This window comes from Orycteropus afer, unplaced genomic scaffold (genome assembly GCF_000298275.1).
Source record: "Orycteropus afer afer isolate SDZICR_OR568_19922 unplaced genomic scaffold, OryAfe1.0 scaffold00187, whole genome shotgun sequence".
Classification (NCBI taxonomy): Eukaryota; Metazoa; Chordata; class Mammalia; order Tubulidentata; family Orycteropodidae; genus Orycteropus; species Orycteropus afer.
Window position 1 is genome coordinate 644589 of NW_006921774.1, and position 20783 is coordinate 665371.

General features: G+C 37.9%; 1 protein-coding gene across 1 annotated transcript in view; it reads right to left on the bottom strand.

Moving 5' to 3' along the window:
* The window catches only part of NBAS (NBAS subunit of NRZ tethering complex), a 750019-nt gene that overhangs the window by 322927 nt on the left and 406309 nt on the right, over positions 1-20783 (bottom strand). The window contains exons 31-32 of the mRNA XM_042781864.1: positions 17572-17684; positions 5805-5918 (exon numbers count right to left, since the gene is read on the bottom strand). Coding sequence (XP_042637798.1) covers positions 5805-5918; positions 17572-17684 — 227 coding nt within the window. The remainder of the gene's footprint in view (positions 1-5804; positions 5919-17571; positions 17685-20783) is intronic.

A 20783-nucleotide genomic window follows, 5' to 3' on the forward strand; every position in this document is an offset into this window, starting at 1 on the left:
GATTCCTCTGTGTTCCATCTGGTGAAGTCCACGTGTATAGCCACCATTTGTGCTGGTGAAAAAAGGTGTTTGCAATGAACAAGTCTTTGGTCTTGCAAAATTCTACCATGCAAGTTCCAGCATTATCTCTGTCACCAAGGCCAAATTTTCCAACTACTGGTGATTCTTCTTTGTTTCCAACTTTTCCATTCCAATCACCAGTGATAACTAACACATCCTGATTGCATGTTCGGTGAATTTCAGACTGTAAGGGTTGATAAAAATCTTCAATTTCATCATCTTTGGCTTTAGTGGTTGGTGCATAAATTTGAATAATATTCATATTAATGGGTCTTCCTTGTAGGCGTATGGATATTATCCTATTACTGACAGCACTGTACTTCAGGACAGATCTCGAAACATCCTCTGTGATGATGAATGCCATGCCATTCCTCTTTAAACTGTCATTCCCAGCATAGTAGATCATACGGTTTTCTGATTCAAAATGGCCAGAACCCAAAAATAGATCCATCCATCTATGGTAAGTTGATCTTTGACAAAGGGCCAAAATCCATTAAATAGGGAAGAGACTATTTGTTTAAAAGATGCTGCTGGCAAAACTGGATATCCATTTGCAGACAAATGAAGCAAGATCTCTATCTCACACTATCCACAAAAAATAACTCCAGATGGATCAAAGACATTAATGTGAAACCTAAAACTATACAGTTCCATAAGGAAAAAGTAGGGGTAAATTTAGGTGCACTAATATATGGCCTAAATAGACTATGAGGCATAACCCAAAATGCACAAACAGCAGAAGAGAAACTGGATGAATGGGACCTTCTAAAAATCAAATTTTTATGTGCTTCCAAAGACTTCTTCTTCAAAAGAGTCAAAGGAGAACCTACAGATTGGGAAAAAATATTCAGCATCGACATATCTGACAAGGGACCTATCTCTAAAGTTTATAGAAAACTCCAGTACCTCAACAATCAAAAGACAAATAATCCAATTTAAAAAATGGGCAGAAGACATGAATACATACTTCACCAAAGAGGATATTCAGACACCCAACAAACATAAGAAGAAATGCTCATGATCATTAGCCATTACAGAGATGCAAATCAAAACATCAATGAGATACCATCTTGCTCCAGCACTAGTAGCAAAGTACAAGAAGATAGAAAATACCAAATGCTTGGGACCATGCAGAGAGATTGGTACTCTCACACACTGCTGGTGGGATTGTAAAATGATACAACCATTGTGGAAAGCAGTATGGTGATTCCTTAAAAAGTTGGAATTAAAATTACCATTTGACCCAGCCATTCCATTACCAGATACATATCCTAAAGAAGTGAAAGCCAGGACAAGAACAGATATATGCAAACCCTTGTTCGTCACAGCACTATTTCCAATAGCAAAATGATGAAAACAACCTAGGTGACAGAGAATGGAAAACCAAACTATGGTAAATACACACAATGGAATACTAAGTAACACTACAGAAGAATGTAGAATTTGCAAAATACTGCATAACATGGATGAACTTGGATGACATTACAATGGTGAAATAAGTCAATAACAGAAGGGCAAATATTGTATTAGTCCATTACTGTAAAAAGTCAAGGAAATGTTTATATATGGAAGAAAATTTTCTTTGCTGCTTAACAGGGGTGGAAGGCGAGGGAAGGGAACACTGCTAGACAGGTAGAGATAAGTATTGATTTGGATGAAGGGAAGGGCAATGTACCAAATGTGAGTGATCAACACTGGTGCTGAGGATGAGGAAGACAGAGATCCATGGTCGTTACAGACAACAAAGATGAACCGTAAACGTAAACCGTAAACACATAAAATAATGCATTGTCAGTGAAGGCAAGCATTGACATACAGGTGGATAGATTTGTGGACAGGCTGAACTAATAGCTATGTCTACCCAGGGTGGAGTGTGCCCATGATCATGTGTAGGGTTGGCAAACAATGATTCTATAAATATATTTGTATGTTCTGTAAGAATTCTCAGGTATATAGTAGAGCTGACGAGGGACAAGGTTGTAGTTACTTTTTTGGCCACAGCCAGCTACCTAGAGGGAGCAAACAGTTGGACCTGTGGGCTTGGGACCTTAGTCACAGGGGACATCTCAATTAGCATAACATACTAAACAAAAACACTGTTCCCTATCCTACTTTGATGAGTAGCAACTGGGATCTTAAAAGCTTTCAAGTGGCCTTGTAGATACAATGATGGAACTCTCCTCATCCAGAGCAAAGAAGAATAAAGAAAACCAAAGACACATGGAAATAATTAGTCCATGCAACTGGTAAACCATGTGAATCTCACCCTATATGACTATGAGACCAGAAGAACTAGATGCTGCCCAGCTACCACTGACAACCACTCAGAGGGGAATCTAGGCAGGAGATCCTAGATAGAGTGGGAGAGCAATGTGGAACAATGTGGAATAAAACTCAAAATCATTGTAAGAAAAAAAAAAAAAAGGGACCAGGTTTGCTGTTCTCATAGAGCCTGAAGGAACCACTAGGACTATGGCCCCTAGCTGCCATTCAGATCTGGAACTGAACCCACTCCCATGGCCTCAAGTCAAACAAAAGATAGGGATATGAGGTGAACATTTACTTCAGGTAGATACAATCCTTGAAAAGATCAATAATAGGAGAATAGAAGGGAGGTGTATACAGAGGGAGACAGCTCAGGAAGCAGGAGTACATGGAAAGGAAGGACACAGGGAAGAGGTAACTATGGGGAGGAAGGGGGAGGGGAGCTGTTGCATTGTGGGAAATTGTAGTCAATGTCATGAGATAAAGTGTATATGAGCTGCTGTATGGAAAGTGAATTTGCTCTGTAAACTTTCACCCAAATCACAATAAAAATTAAAAAGAAAAAGAAATTGTGCTTATGAGGAACTTGTATATAGATCTATCAGCAGTCATTCATAACAGAACAAGGTGATACTTCATGGTTTAAAATCAGGAAAGGTGTGCATCAATCCTGTGTCTTTTCACCATAATTATTCAATGTGTATGCTGAACAAATAATGTGAGTAGCTGGACTTACAAAGAAGAATGCAGCATCAACACCGGAGGGAGACTCATTAACAACTTGTAATATGCAAATGACACAACTTTGCTTGCAGAAAGTGAAGAATAATTGAAGTACTTATTTATTTATGAAGATCAAAGAGTACAACCTTCAGTATAGATACACTCAACATTAAAAAAAAAAAAAAAAGGAAATCCTCACAACTAGACCAATAAGCAACATCGTGAAAGTGCAGAAAAATTGAAGTTGTAAAGGATTCCATTTACTTGGCTACACAATCAATGTTCATGGAAGCACCAGTCAAGAAACAATATTTGTATTGGGCAAATGTGCTGCAAAAGACCTCTTGAACATATTAAAGAGCAAAGCTGTCACTTTGAAGACTAAGGTATGTTTTATCCAAGCCATAGTATTTTCAATAGCCTAATAGGCTCATGAAAGCTGGGCAATGAATAAGGAACACCAACGAAGAACTGATGCATTTGAACCGTTATGTTGGTGAAGAATACTGAATATGGACTTCCAGAAGTAAAACAAATCTGTCTTTGAAGAACAATAGCCAGGATGTTCCTTAGAAGCAAAAATGGCTAGACTTCATCTCTCATACTTTGGTCATGTTATCTTAATGAATCAGTCCCTGGAGAAGGATATTACTTTTGTTAAATAGAGGGTCAGTGAAAAAGGGGAAGATCCTCAATGAGACAGACACAGGGCTCCAATGACTGGCTCAAGTATGGCAAAGACTGGGAGGATAGCACAGGACTGATAAGTGTTTTGTTCTGTTTTTATACAGGTTGCTATGATTTGTAAGTGACTTGAGAGCACATAACAACAACCGTAACATTATCACTGGGATGAGATGATATCTCATCATTTTGATTTGTATCCCACTAGCATCAAATGATAGTGAGCATATCTTCAGGTATTTATTTCAAGAAACACATTTTGGGGGGACACAATTCAAACCATAACAGCATCCCTGAGTTATGTTCGTTGCCTGCAAGGCACAGATCCTTATGACATTCTTCCTTGATAATCAGAGTGCTTCAGGGTTTATAAAATGTTGCTGTTTTCTTTTTTTTTTTTTTTAATATTATACTGTATGCATAAACTTGAGTCTCATGACTTAATGAGTAAAGCAAGGGAGATATCATTCCTACTTTCCAGAGGCAGAAACTAGAGCTAAAGTAACTTAGCAAACATATACAACAGAGTCAGGACCTGAACCAGTCTTCTGACTCAATAATTTTCTTCCAGCTATCCAAAACGTTACAATATTGACTCCAATCATCACCTTACCAAATCTGTTATGAGTCCAAAAATGAAGAGACGTTAATACTATGGTTTTAGACAGATTAGAAAAAGACAACTGACAAACTGAAATTTACTAAACCCAGAGACCTTAAGAAGAAGAATCCTATATGTTAGAATTTTAAAACATTAATAAACGTTGTTCATTAATATACACAATTTTAACAGCTCAAAATAATCACATATCTTTTATTTTTCAATTTGCACTATGTAACTTAGACTAACACAACTTCAATCTACTGCTTGTTAAATAAATGGCCAAGAACTGTTCTTGCAGAGATATGCTTAGGAAAAAGTCCAAAGAGTATTAAAAAAAAAAAAACCTGTGAGAAGCAGTACGGTGGGAGTTAAGGAGAGCACTTAAAGGGAGTACTTTATCACTAACGTTGTGTGGTTAAAGAAACATGAACTGTACAGTAAGAAAGATTTTCCTTCAAAGACATGGTCTGCTAGGCAAGACAGTTACTTAACTTCTCTGATCGTCTATTTCCCTTGTAATTATCACCATTTACGAAAGGATTAAATAATATAGCATGAAAAATCCAGCAAATAGTAAATGTTGTTGTTGTTGTTGTTGTTATGTGCCGTCAAGTCGGACCCGATCATAGCAACCCGTCCTTGGGTTTTCAAGGCAGTATCACTACAGAAGTAGATTGCCCAATCTTCCTTCTGAGTTTTCTCACAAATTGTTCAGGCTCAAAAATACAAACCAATTTGGATACCAATTTGGACACTTTAGACTGGTTGTTCTAATAATTAAGCTTTCCAGTATAAATAGAAGGAGCCCTGCTGGCACAGTGGTTAAGCATATGGCTATTAACTGTTAGGCCAGTGGTTTGAACCCATCAGCCACTCTGTTGAAGAAAGATGTGGCAGTCTGCTTCTATAAAGATTTGAACACCTGTAAGTCCAATAGGGCAGTTCTACCCTGTCATAGGTTGCTACAGCATGGAATCAACTTGAAGGCAATATGTTTGGTTTTAGTATAAATACCAAAACACCGAACCAAACTCACTGCCATCGAGTTGGATCTGACTCATAGCGACCCCTCCTTGGGTTTCCGAGGTTGTATCACTACGGAAGTAGATTGCCCAACCTTCCTTCTGAGAAGTGACTGGTGAGTTTGAACCACTAGCCTTCTGGTTAGCAGTCAAATGCCTTAGGCACTACGCCACCAGAGCTCCCTCAGTATAAATAGTATTACTAATTTCAATACCTGATGTCAAAAACACTTTATGGCACCCTGACTAAGTCTGTCTTAGGGTAGATGTTTACAGCAGCTCAATAAAGCGCATTGTTTTCTAACATTCCAGTCTGTCCAGAAAGACTAATAGTTCCAAAAAGAAGCTCTTCTGATACCCTTAAGCATAACTTCTGATTCTTATTTAGGATAATATAAAGGATAATACAGAAACCTTATCCCAAGTTTATCATTCAAAAGACTTACCAGCAACCCTTAGCAACTCAGCAAGGCCCAGAAGTTTGGCTGATTGTTTGTAGCATGTGGGGGACTGAGAAATACACTCTTTGATGAGGCCAATCCGATCAGAGAACAATCGTACTACAAAAGAACAACATATTATAGACTTATAAGTGTAAACCAGGGACATCATACAAGGGTATTAGGACTCCTAATTTAAGGTAATCAAATAAAAAGAAAAGATCAATGAGAATGAAGTGAAAGGTATACTTTAAAAAAAAAATCTAAAATTATTATTTCTTCTGAAATAATAATACAAGCAGTAAAACTATTCATTCTTTTTAAACTGCCAAAGTTCAGGATATGAACTGTAATTTTAAAGCTAGGAAATATGTCATCTTTTCAAATTCTACGTCAGGTATTAATGAAACTTCTTAAGAAGGTACTATCTCTCTTTGAACATTTCTGTCACACCAGGTCCTGCCCTCATCTCATCCCTCCAAACCCATTCCATGTTCTAAATATCCATTTGCTATCTCCAGTGCATCTCCCTACTTTAGAAGATGTTGTTGTTGTTGTTATGTGCTGTCGACTCAGACCCAACTCATAGAGACCCCTCCTTGAGTTGCTGAGGCAGTATCACTACGAAAGTAGATTGCCCTATCTTCCTTCCGAGGAGTGGCTGGTGAGTTTGAACTGCCAGGCTTCTGGTTAGCAGGCAAGTGCCTATGCTACCAGATCTCCCACTTTAGAAGATAGGAGTTCTCAGAGTGCTCATGTGCCCAATTTGCTCAATCTTTCTCTAACAACAGGCCCAATTCTCTCATTTAAGCTAGATATTAGAAAAATAAAACATGTCTCATCAAATCAATTCATATCACAAGGTAACACACAGAATTTATAAGAAAGAGAAAAAAAATAAAGGGTGTATATATACATGCACAGAAAAATGGAACTTATTTAGGCTAAGCTGTCTCTCTTTACAAAGCATCGCACTGCCTAGGAGGCTGCTCCTTCAATGACTCTAATAACAATACAAACAATGATAATGACAGCAGCTGCATTAAATGAATACCATGTATGCCTAGGCACTGGTATAGATGCTTTCTGCATATTAACCCTTGTGAGGCAGATATATTATTAACATCAGGAGAGGAAACGAAGGTACAGAAAAGTTTAGCACTTTGGGCAAAGTCAATGAAAAAATGATGGGACCAGAATTCAACCTATTGTTGTTGTTGTTGGATGCCGTCCAGTCATCTCTGACTCATAGCAACCCTATGCACAGCACAGAAAAACACTGCCCAGTCCTGAGCAAGCTCCATGATTCTTGCTTTACTTGAGCCCATCGCTGCTGCCACCGTGTCAATCCATCTCGTTAAAGGCCTTCCCCTCTTTCGTTGACCCTCCATCTTGCCAAGCATAACATCCTTCTCCAGGGAATGGTCCCTTCTGACAACATGACCAAAGTACGTAAGACAAAGTCAGACCATTCTCATCTCCAAGAAGCATTCTGACTTCACTTCCTCCAGGACAGACCTGTTAGTTCTTTTACCAGTCCATGGTACTCTCAGCATTCCTCACCAACACTACAGATCAAAAGCATCAATTCTTCTTTGGTCTTCCTTATTCATTGTCCAGCTCTCACATGCATATGAGGCGGCTGAAAATACCATAGCTTGAGTCAGGTACACCATAGTCCTCAAGAAGACAACTTTGCTCTTCAGCACTTGAAAGAAGTCCTTTGCAGCCGATTTGCCTAGTGCTACATTTCGTCTGATGTCCTGACTGCTGCTTCCACTGGCACTGATTATAGAACCAAGCAATGTGAAGTCTTTGACAATTTCAATCTTTTCTCTATTTATTGTAATGCTGCTTATATATAGGTCCAATTGTGAGGACTTTTGTTTTTTTTATATTAAGATGTAATCTATACTGAAGACTGTATTCTTCCATCTTTATCAGTATTTCAAGTAATCCTAACTTTCAGTAAACAAAGGTGTGTCGTCAGTATATTGCAGGTTATTAATGATCCTACCCCTAAACTTGATGCCATGATCTTCTTCATATAATCCAGCTTCTCACATTATTTGCTCAGCATACAGATTGAGTAAGTATGGTGAAAAGATACAACCCTGATTCACTCCCTTCTTGATTTTAAACCATGCGGTGTTCCCTTTTTCTGTTTGAAGGACAGCCCCCTGGTCTATGTACCTCCTCAAGAGTACAATAAAGTGTTCTGGAATTCCTATTCTTCTCAATATTATCCACAGTTTCTTAGGATCTACACAACCAAATGCTTTTGCATAGTCAATAAAACACAAGTCAACATCTTTCTGGTATTCTTTGCTTTGAGTCAAGATCCATCTGACATCAGCAATTATATCCCTCATTCCAAGTCCTCTTCTGAATCCAGCTGGCATTTCTGGAAGATCTCAGTCAATATAATACTGCAACCATTTTTTAATTATCTTCAATAAGATTTTACTTGTATGCGATATTAAATAATACTGTTTGATAATTTCCACATTCTGTAGGATCAGTTTTCTTTGGAATGGGTACAAATATTAATCTCTTCCAGTCAGTTGGCCAGGTAGCTGTCTTCCAGATCTCTTGGCATAACCAACCGAGTGCCTCTAGTAGGGCATCCGTTTGATGAAACATCTCAATGGGTATTCCATCAATTACTGGAGCTTTGTTCTTCGCCAATTCTCTCAGTGCAGCTTCAACTTCTTCCTTCAATACCATTGGTTCTTGAACATATGCCACCTCCTGAAATGGTTGAAGATCAACCAGTTTTTTTGTTACAGTGAGTCTGTGTATTCATTGCATCATCTTTTGATGTTTCCTGCATCATTCAATATTTTGTCCATGGAATCTTTCAATATTGCAACTCAAGGCTTAAATTTAAATTTTTTCCTCAGTTCTTTCAGCTTGAGAAATACCAAGCGTGTTCTTCCCTTTCGGTTTTCTAACTCCAGGTCTTTGCATGTTTCATTACAGTAATTGGCTTTGTTTGCTCAAGCTGCTCTTTGAAATCTTCTGTTCAGCTCTTTTATCTTGTCAGTTCTTCCATTTGCTTTAGCTAGTCTTTGCTCAAGGGCAATTTTCAGAGTCTCTTCTGACATCCATTTTGGTCTTTTCTGTCTTTCTCATACTTTTAATGACCTCTTCCTTTCTTCATGGATGATGCTCTTGATGTCATCCCACAATTCTTCTGGTTTTCAGTCATTGGTGTTCAATGCATCAAATCTATTCTTCAATAGTCCCTAAATTCAGGAGGGAGGGATATATTCAAGGTCGTATTTTGGTTCTCATGGACTTGTCTTCAAATTCAAGTTGAACCTGTATATGAACAGTTGATGGTTTGTTCCACAATCAGTTCCTGGCCTGATTTTGGCTGAAGATATTGATCTTCTCCATCACCTGTTTCAATAGATGTAATCAATCTGATTCCCGTGTATCTGGCGAAGTCTACGTGTATAGCTGCCATTTGTGTTGTGGAAAAAAGGGTATTTTCAATGAATAAGTTGTTGGTCTTGCAAAATTCTATCATACGATCTCCAGCATTATTTCTGTCACCATGGCCAAATTTTCCAACTACCAGTGATTCTTCTTTGTGTCCAACTTTTGCATTCCAATAACCACCAATAAGCAACACATCTTGATTGCATGTTCTGTCAATTTCAGACTACAGAAGCTGATAAAAATCTTCAATTTCCTCACCATGGCTTTGGTCGTTGGTGTGTAAATTTGAGTAATAGTAGTATTAACGGGTTTTCCTTGTAGACGTATGGATATTATCCTATCACTGACAGCACTGTACTTCAGGGTAGATCTTGAAACATCCTTTGTGATGATGAATGCCATGCCATTCCTCTTTAAACTCTCATTCCTGGCATAGTAGATCATATGGTTATCTGATTCAAAATGCCCAAAACCTATCCATTTCAGCTTACTAATGCCCAGGATATCAATCTTTATGCATTCCATTTCATTTTTGACAACTTCCAATTTTCCTAGATTCATACTTCTTACATTCCATTTTCCAATTATTAATGGATGTTTGAGCTATTAATCCCCAATTTGAGTTCTGCCATGTCAGGACATGGAGGTTCTGATAGACTTACTTTATCCGTATCACTAAGGTTGGTTCTACTCTAATGAGGCAGCTCTTTCCCAGTCCTATTTTGAGTGCCTTCTGACCCAAGGGGCTCATCTCCCTGCACTGTGTCGGACAATGTTTCCAACCAATTCATAAAGTTGCCCAGTAATGTATCAGACAGTGTTTCTCTGCTATTCATAGGTTTTCCCTGGCCAGTTTTTGAGAAGCGGACGGCCTCTTACTTCTTCCTAGTCTGTCTCAGTCTGTAAGCTGCATTGAAACCTGTGCACCATGTGCAACTCTGCCAGCATAGGAAAGACCAGTGGCAAAGCCTCAAGCCTCACAGCAATGTGCAAGCCAGACAGGATGACAAACTGACAGACTAATTTGTCTGTCTTAGCTGTTGGAATACTCTGGGCCCTCTCCTTATCTAATAGCTAGATAGTCAACCTAGCTCCCTAAATATTTCTGTTTTTCATATTTTTATTACTTTAATTTCTTTAAACCCATAGCTATACACCCTAAACCTTGTTTTCTAAAAACTTCTTCTTGTAGGTAAGAGGAGGCACAAAGGGTGTAGAACATAAAGAAAAGAGGTGGTAGTTGTTCTTTGGAATGGGCTCTTTTGAGGAGGAACACTTTATTATGATTTCATTTCAATCATACAAAAACCTAGCAATAACAATGTAATAAACTCTTCTATACATTTTACCAAGACTGTTGTTGTTAGCTGTTGAGTTAGCCCCTGACCCATGACAACCACATATGTTACAGAGTAGAACCATTCCATAGAGTTTTCCCATGTTTTCTGTGGCCAATTTTTTAGAAGTGCATATTCCTATCCTTCTTCAGACTATGTCTTAGTCTGGAATCTCTGCTGAAACCTGTCCATCATGGATGATCCTGCTGGTATTTGAAATATCAGTGGCATACCTTCTAACCTCAACACAACCATAAGACACCAAAGTGTGAGAAACTATCAGACTTGAAGCACTTACATATGAAAATCAAAGCCTATAGTCTTTAGTATGGATTACACCTCAACATGAAGAAAACAGAAATCCTCACACATCAACCAAAAACCAACATCATCATAAACAGGGAGAAGATTGAAATTGTAAAATATTTCATTTTACTTTGGATCTACCATCAATATCCACAGAAGAAGCAGTCAATGCATCATGTTGCATTAGGCAAATCTGTTGCAAGTGACTGCTTTAAAGGGTTAAAGAGCTGAGATGTCACTTTGAAGAATAAGGTGCACCTATCCCAACCCATATTTTCAATTGCCTCAGGTGAATGTGAAAGCTGGACAATGAATAAGGGAAGATGGAAGAAGTGATGCTTTTGAATGGTAATGTTGGCAAAGAACACTGGAAATACCATGGACTGCCTGAAGAACTAACAAATCTGTCCTAGAAAAAGTGCAGGAAGATTGCTTCTTAGAAGCAAGAATGGCCAGCCTTTGTCTCTCATACTTTGATCATGTGGCCAGAGGGACCAATCACTAGAGAAGGATATTACACTTGGTAGAGGGTGAGTGAAAACGGAGAAGACTGTTAGCGAGATGTATTGACCCAGTGGCCACAATGGGCTCAAGTGTAACAAGGACTGTAAGGATGGCATAGGACCAAGCAGTGTTCTATTCTGGTGTACACAGAGTCTCTATGAGTTGGAGCTGATTCAAGGGCAACTAATAACAACATCAAAGGGTTTTCTTGGGTGTAATCTTTATGGAAGCAGACTACCAGGCCTTTTCTTCTGTGCAGTCAATTAGGAAGTTCAAAACTCCAACCTTTAGGTTAGCTGCTGATTGCGAACCACTCATGCCACCCAGGTTCCTTTCACTAAGGTTAACCAACTGTTAATATTTGACTCTATTCATACATGTGTGATCATGTAAGCATGTGCTCTTGCTCTCCTCTCTTTATAAAAACACACATAAATTATGGTTTGTATTTTGTCCCCCAAAAATATATGTTGAAGTCCTAACCCCTTGTCATCATTATTGTTATGTGCCATCGAGTTGGACCCAACTCATAGTGACCCCTCCTTGGGTTTCCGAGGCGGTAACACTACTAAAGTAGATTGCCCAACCTTCCTTCCGAGGAGTGGTTGGTGAGTTTGAACCGCCAGCCTTCTGGTTAGCAGTCAAGTGCCTTACAGACTATGCCCTAGTACATGTAAATGTTACCTTACTGTAATCAAGTTAAGATAAGGATATATTGGGTTGGAATGGTTCCTTATGGTCTTTATAAGAAAGGGAAATTTGGAAACACATAGACAGAAACAGAAGGAAGACAGGCATGTAAAAATGAAAGCAGAAAGTAGAGTGATAAATTTATAGTAAAGGAATACCAAGAGTTACCAGGAATCACAAGAAGCTAAGCAGAATTTTTTCCACAATTCTGAACACCTAACTTGTAGAACTGTGAAAGAATAAATGATGTTTTAATTCACCTTTTTGTTGTTGTTGTTGTTGTTGTTGTTGTTGTTGTGGGCCGTCAAGTTAATTCTGACTCATAGTCGATGATCCTATATTAATCCAACTAATTTGTAGTAAGTTGTTACAGTAGCCCTAAGTAATTAATACAGATTCTGGTATTGGCAAGTGTGCTGCTGCAGTAACAAATACCTAAAAATACAGAATTGTCTTTGAAATTGGATAATGAATCAAGACAGGATGATTCTGAAGGTGCTAGACAGAAAAAGCCTAGATAGTCTTGAAAAAAACAGTTACTAGAAACATAGCCTAAAGGTGATATTGATGAGGGCTGCGAAAGCTTTATTAATCTTCCAAACCAAAAGCAAACCCACTGCTTTTGAGTTGATTCCAACTGATAGTTGGAATCACACTATACTGTTTCCAAGGCTACAAATCTTTATGGAAGTACACTATCACATCTTTCTCCCACACAGCAGCTGGTGAGTTTGAACTTCCAACTTGCTGGTTAGCAGCTGACTGCTTTAAACACTGCACCACCAAGGCTCCTTTCTATCATCTTAGAGAATACCTGTATCATCAGAAACAGCATGTTGGTAGAAATGTGAACATTATAAATTTATTTATTTATTTAGAATTTTTTTATTTTCATTTTTTCAGTGCTTCCTGTCCTCTGCTCCCACCCCTAGTAACCAAATAAGAAAGTTTCCTTCCATATTTAAACCTTTCCCTATTTACAATAATGAACTAATACAATATTTGTCCTTCTCTGATTGACTTATTTCACTCAGCATAATATCTTCCAAGTTCATCCATGTTATACGTTGTTTTGCAGATTGTGCATTATTCTTTAGTGTTGCATAGTATTCCATTGTGTGTATGTACCACAGTTTGGTTATCCATGCTTCTGTTGATGGGCACCTAGGTCCTTTCCATCTTTTGACTATTGTAAATAGTGCTGCAATGAACATGGGTGTGCATATCTCTGTTCTTCACCTGGCTCTCACTTCTTTAGGGTATATACCTAGTAATAGGATTGCTGGAACAAACAGTATTTCTAATTCCAACTTTTTAAGGAATCACCATAATGATTTCCACAGTGGTTGTACCATCTGACAGTCCCACCAGCAGTGTATCAGACTCCCACTTTCTCCACACCCTTGCCAGAATTTGTTATTTTCTGTCACACTGAACTTTGCTATTAATGTTGGGGGGCAAGATGTTATCTCACTGTTGTTTTGATTTTTCATCTCTCTGGTGGCGTACTGCCTAAGGGATTTGACTGGTAACCAGAAGGCTGGTGGTTCAAACCCACCAGCCACTCCTCAGAAGGAAGGCTGGGAAATCTACTTCCGTAGCAATATCACCTCGGAAATCCAAGTGAGGGTCGCTATTCGTCGGGACCGATACGATGGCAGTGAATTTGGGAGCTCTGGTAGTGTAATGCCTAAGGCACTTGACTGCTAACCAGAAGGCTGGAGGTTCAAATCCACCAGCCACTCTTCAGAAGGAAGGTTGGGCAATGTACTTCCATAGTGATACTCTCTCAGAAACCCCAGGAGATGGCTCCATGAGTCAGGTCTGACTCGACAGCATACAACAACAGCAATGGCTAATGAGTGTGAACATTTCCTCATGTGTTTGTTGGCCACCTAAATATCCTCTTTGATGAAGTGTCTATTTATGTCTTCTCCCATTTTATAATTGGATTGTTTGTATTTTTATTGTTGAGGTGTTAAGAGTTTTCTATAAATTTTAGAGATATGTCCCTTGTCAGATGTGTCATTGCTGAATATTTTTTTCCCAATCTGTAGGTTCTCTTTTAAGTCTTCTGGAGATATCTTTGGAGGCACATAAAAATTTACTTTTTAGAAGGTCCCATCCATCTAATTTATCTTCTGCTGTTTGTACATTATGGGCTATGCTTGACAGTCCATTTATGCTATAAATTAGGGCCCCTAAATTTGCCCCCAGTAACATAATATAAACATATTTGTTTATATAAAGAAAACAAAAAAATCCTCACAACTGGACCATTGAGCAGTATCACAATAAATGGAGAGAAGATTGAGGTTGTCAAAGAATTCACATCGCTTGGTTCTATAATCGATGCCAATAGAAGCAGCAGTCAGGACATTAGATGATGTGTAGCACTGGGAAAGTCAACTGCGAAGGAACTGTTTCAAGTGCTGAGGAGCAAGGATGTCTCCTTGAGGACTAAGGTGCACCTGACACAAACCATGATATTTCCAATAGCCTCGTATGCATGTGAGAGCTGGACAATGAATAAAGAAGACCGAAGAAGAGTTGATGCTTTTGAGATGTGGTGCTGGCGAAGAATGCTGAAAGTACCATGGACTACTAAAAGAACTAACAGATCTGTCCCGGAGGAAGTGCACCCAAAATGCTCCTTGGAAGCGAGAATGGCCAGACTTCATCTCACGTATTTTGATCATGTTGTCAAAAGGGACCATTCCTTGGAGAAGGATGCCATGCTTGGTAGGGTGGAGGGTCAATGAAAGAGAGGGAGGCCTTTAACGAGATGGACTGACACGGTGGCTGTAATGATGGACTCAAGTACAGCAGGGATCGTGTTGCTGGCGCGGGATCGGGCAGTGTTTCGTTCTGCTATGCATGGGGTCACTATGGGTCGGAAACGACTCGACAGCACCTAACAACAACAACAAATTTGTCCCTAGCTTTTCCTTGAGGAACTTTATAGTTTTAAGGTTTCACATTTAAGTCTTTGATACATCTGGAGTTAGTTTTTGTGTATAGCGTGAGATACAGATCTTGCTTCATTTTTCTGCAAATGGATATCCAGTTTTGCCATCAGCATTTGTTAGAGAGACCATCTCTTCGCCAGGTAATGGATTTCAGCCCTCTATCAAAAGTCAGCTGACCATAGATCGATGGAGAAATATTGACTTTAAAGGTGTTTCTGGTAAGGTTTTAGCAGTAAATGAAGAATATGTTATTTGGCAGTGGAGGAAAGGTAATTCCTTGTTATAAAGTGGCAGAGATAAATTGAGGAAGGAACTGTTAAACAAAAAAGAACTAGCATTTAATGATTTGGAAAATTCTCAGCCTATCCAGATAGTGTATTCAGGAAACAAGACCAAAGTTATGGGTGCCTAATCATTTGCTGAAGAGATTAGGCAACAGACAGATACACAGACACATACATACAAACACACACACACACACATACACAAACTCACATCCTGATAGAATGGGATGAAAACATGAAGCAGAATTGAAATTCTTAAAAAGCCTATTTACTGGACCAGATGACACTAGAGGACTACCTGAGACTATCACCATGAGATACTATTTAAATCTTGAACCCAAACTACCCCCTGTGAGAAGTAACAGATTGGCCCACAAAATACAGTATCTGTGAGTATGGTACTCCTACACAAAACTATCCATGAGACCAAAAGTTGAACAATTACTTTAAAACAATGTTGAGAAAATAAGGGGGCAAGGTAACTAAAGTATTAGAAACAGAACAATCAGAATGCAATTAAAAATAATGGTGACACACTGTACAAAATGTAACTAATATCCCTGAACAGTTTGTGTAGAACTTGTCAACAGGAACCTAATTTGCTGTGTAAACATTTACCAAAAACATAATTGTGTGGATGTTAATGAAACCTCAGTTTTCCATAGAGATTTCATTGGCTGTTTTTTGGAAGTAGAATACCAGGTCTTTCTTCCATTAACATTTATAGCTACTTATAAATCTATGCAACTGAAACAAAATATGGAAATAATCTATACACCTAAACTGAACTGATGTTAATCTGAAACTCTCATTCATAATATCCACTTTAATATTTTACTTTTATGCAATAACTAAACTGTTGTTTGTTACTAATGCTGCTTTTTAATGTTACAAATGTTAACTTAAAAAATATATATATGGTAAAAGGTTGGCGTTATTTTTTTATTTGGGGTTTACACTTACACTGCAAAGAATGGGAATTCAAGAACACATAATCATGCTCATAAGGGACCTGTACATAGATCAAGAAGCAATCATTTGAAGAGAACAAGGGGATACTGCATGGAATGAGAACAAGGGGATTCTGCATGGTTTAAAATCAGGAAAGGCGTGCTTCAGAGTTGTATCTTTTCACCATATTTATTCAATCTGTATGCTGAAAAATAATCCAAGAATTTAGACTACATGAAGAAGAATCCATCATAATTATTGGAAGTAGACTCAATACAGCCTGATATATGCAGATGGCACAACCTTGCTTGCTAAAAGTGAAAAGGACTTGAAGCGCTTACTGATGAAGATAAAAGACTACAGCCTTAAGTATGGACTATACTTCAATATCAAAAATCAATATTCCTCACAACTAGACCAATAAGCAACATCATGATAAATGGAGAAAAGATTGAAGTTGTCAAGGATTTCATTTTACTTGAATCCACAATCAACATCCATGGAAGCAGCAGTCAGAAATCATATCATATACTGCATTGAGCAAATCTCCTGCACAAGACCTCTTGAAAATGTGAAAGAGCAAGGATGTCACTTTGCACCTGCCCCAAGCCATGGTATTTTCAATTGGCTCATATGCATGCAGAAACTGGACAATGAATAAGGAAGTCCAAAGAAGTGATGCTTTTGAATTATGATGCTGGCAAAGAATACTGAATATACCACAGGCTGCCAGAAGAACAAACATGTCTCTGATGAAGTAATGCCAGCATGCTTCTTAGAAGTAAGGACAGTGAGACTTCACTTCTAGTACTTTGGTCATATTTTCAGGAAGGCCAGTCCCTGGAGAAGGATATCATGCTTGGTAAAGCAGAGGGTCAGCAAAAAAGAGGAAGCCACTAAATTAGATGGAATGACACAGTGACTGCAACAATGGACTCAACCATGGCAATGATTATGAGGATGATGCAGGACTGGGTGTTGGGTCATTCTGTTGTACATAAGCTAGTGTGAGTCAAAACCAATTCAACAGCACCTAAAAACAACTTAAGATTTCAGTTGAAGGAATGGAGCAGGGATAGGAAACTCTAGTCTTAGTGGAATAAATGATCAGTTACTCTTCACTTGAAAAAATTTAATTTTGTTATAAAAACAATATGAATATTTTAAAAAGCAGATAGAATGGTATAATATCTACAGTTGATATCTGTTTAATATCCTTAACACTAAAAAACAGTAGTAAATTAACAAAATAAGTTAAAAATGCAAGACTAAGTAGAAAACTCACCTTGCAAAGGCAGGATCTTTACCCCGAATTCTTCCAGACATCCAAGTGCTTGGATAAGATCTAGCTCCTCTTGAATGGCTGTAGGTCTATCTGTTATCAGTTGTAAGCAGCACCTAGAAGAAATTAGATAAATTTTTAGGAAAAAAAAGTGGCAGATGTTCTACCAAGTTACCTTTCTATATTCAACAACATGAGATCCAAAGCATATTTATCAAAAATCCAAGTACCCTGCTACATGATTTCTATTATCTTATTTAATCTGCACAGCAAGCTGTAAAACAGGCAAACATCATTTTAAGTTTTTGATAAAAGATAAGTTCACATGACAAAACTGAGTTTAGAGAAGTGACATGATTTGCCCACAGTTACACTGACAGTGTGTCACGGTTTCATGATATGAACCAAAGTATCCTCACTTTGCATTTAGATTTATTTTACTGTTGACTCTAAAAGTAATGAATATATTTAACAGGGATAAAAAGAGGAAGAATTCAGATAACTTCCAGTTATCCTCCTAAGAAACACAGGAACATTTTGATTCAGTTCTAATTTTGTGTATCAAAAGTAAATATAAATGACTAAATACTGCACAAGGGATATTTTTTATGATCAATAGGAAGAATTAGTTGGTAACACCATACAGTTATAAACTAAAGGTGAAAGTGATTTGCTAATCTAATAACCTGTGAATCTAAGAAATTTTTACAAAATCAGAGAAAGTATACTTAATACATGCCTGAATTAACAAATGAAATAACTTTTTGTAAAGTACATGTAGAGAAACATTGAGATATGAAACTAGAAAGACAGAAAAATTATCAGGTCATGGAGGATTAATGAGCGTTAAACACATAGGTCATATCCAAACAAACATATCTAGGTCCCGATATGCATCAGTATCACCAAATGACAGACATAAACCTAGTTTGTTACAAAATTATAAGATTGTAAACTGTTGAACACTCACAAATACTCTGCTTCCAGTGTAAAATGTATATAACCTCTTAGTAATATCTATTAAAATTTTAAGAACACTTATTTTGAAACCAAGAATTTCAAATATAGGAATTTATACTACAGATATGTTCACACTTGTTCAAAGACGTATGCTTATGGGCATTCACCACAACAGTGTTATTTAAAAAAAAAAAAAAAAAGTCCACAAAATTGTAACTAATTAAATAAGGCAAATAGTGTAATATTCTACAACTATCAAAAATGATGAAACAGACCTGTATGTAGTCACATGGGAAAACTTCCATTATAGACCATAAATGAAAAAAGCAATGTACAGAAAGCTGTATACACACACACACACATAAACAGTAAGAAGTTATTTGTGATTTAAGAAAGAAAAAGGTAACATTTAATAAAAACTTTTGGCCTTATTATTAAACAGATTTTTAAAAATACCTGAAGAATAGAGATAAGGGAACTAGATTGAAGAGAGCAACATTACCACTAATATACATCCTTTCTGCATTATTTGGATATTTTATCTTGTATAAACATTACTTCCTCAATTAAAAGAAAAAGAAAACAATTAATAAATAATAATTTGATCAGTAAGAATTTTTCTCTATGAAATGTAACCATAAACATTTAAGTAACATGGGCCTCGCAGGTCACAGTCAATTTGATGCCACATTATACATTATATGGCATCTTTTTAAAATTAAGATGCATCTTTGTGGGAGAAAAAGGCATGGAATGAAGGAGAAATACAGGATGCCTTTTCAAAAATGATCTCGGAAAAAACACCTGCCACAAAGGTATGGATGAAACACAAATCCCAGTTTCAAAGGTTATTCTATTTGATGGTTTCATCTTCTGAAGGAGAAATACAATCCCTTGGAAGAAAGAAAAAAACCCACTAAATACGTTAAACAACTCTGTTAAGTTCAATAACATGGTTTCAGAAAACATGATTCTCTCTAAGATAACAGTAGAGAAAAATGAAGTTTCTTTAACGTTTTGGTAGGACTGAAACAACTGCCAGTCACTCTGGAGGGTGAAAAATAGAGCTAAATAGCTACACCAGAGTCTTTATATAATATAAATTATAAATGGGCCTCAAATTGAAATGTGAAAAATAAAACCATCAAAGTACTAAAAACTGTATGGATAACGACATTAATGGTTTTGGGAATTCAAAATTCTCTTAAAGGATGACAAAAAAGAGAAAACGAAGAATAAAATATTTCCAAAAAAAAATTTTCTGAATATCAATTTGAATACAGAAATCATGTAGTAAAAACTGGGGACACATTTAAAGATTTGAAACAGGAAAAGGGATTTTGCCCCTTGCATATTAAAAGTCATGAGAATTAACAGTAAAACGCCTAACAACCCAGCAGAAAAATAAAGTAAAGCTAGGAACAAGCTTCAAAAGAAAAAGTACAAATGCAGGCAGAAGTTAGAAAGTTTGACAATGTTTAGAAGGGGTATTTTAGTGCCCTATTAATAGATGACATACACATAACATATGACAATATGTATCAAAATTTTTTATGTGTTTACTCTTTGATACGGCAATTCCACTTCCCACTTTCTATACAACAGGTAGAGTTCTAATATTTTACATACTTAATATTAGTAGCAGGCCGGAAGAGCAGGAGAAAGGGGTAAAACTCAGTCACTAGGGCTCGGACGGCTCCCTTGTTACCCTCCCGAGAGGGACTGGGTCTCCGGGAGTAAGGTAAGCACGGGCAGGCTGGTGCTTACTAACTGATCTGCACTGAACACTTTCCCTTGTTACCCTCCCGAGAGGGACCGGGGCTCCGGGAGCAAGGTAAGCACGGGCGGGCTGGTGCTTACTCACTGATCTGCACAGAACACTTTCCCTTGTTGCCCTCCCGAGGGGGACCGGGTCTCCGGGAGCAAGGTAAGCACGGGTGTAGCACAGAGTAGCAGGCTGGAAGAGCAGGAAAAAGGGGTAAAACCCAGTCACTAATGCTCAGACAGCTTCCTTGTTACCCTCCCGTGAGGGACCGGTTCTCCGGGAGTAAGGTAAGCACGGGTGGGCTGGTGCTTACTCACTGATCTGCACTGAACACTTTCCCTTGTTACCCTCCCAAGAGGGACCAGGTCTCCGGGAGCAAGGTAAGCACAGAGTAGCAGGCTGGAAGAGCAGGAGAAAGGGGTAAAACCCAGGGAGCCAAAGAGAAGAGCAATCAGCCGAAGGGATTAGGTGAGGAGGGGAAACTCAGGGA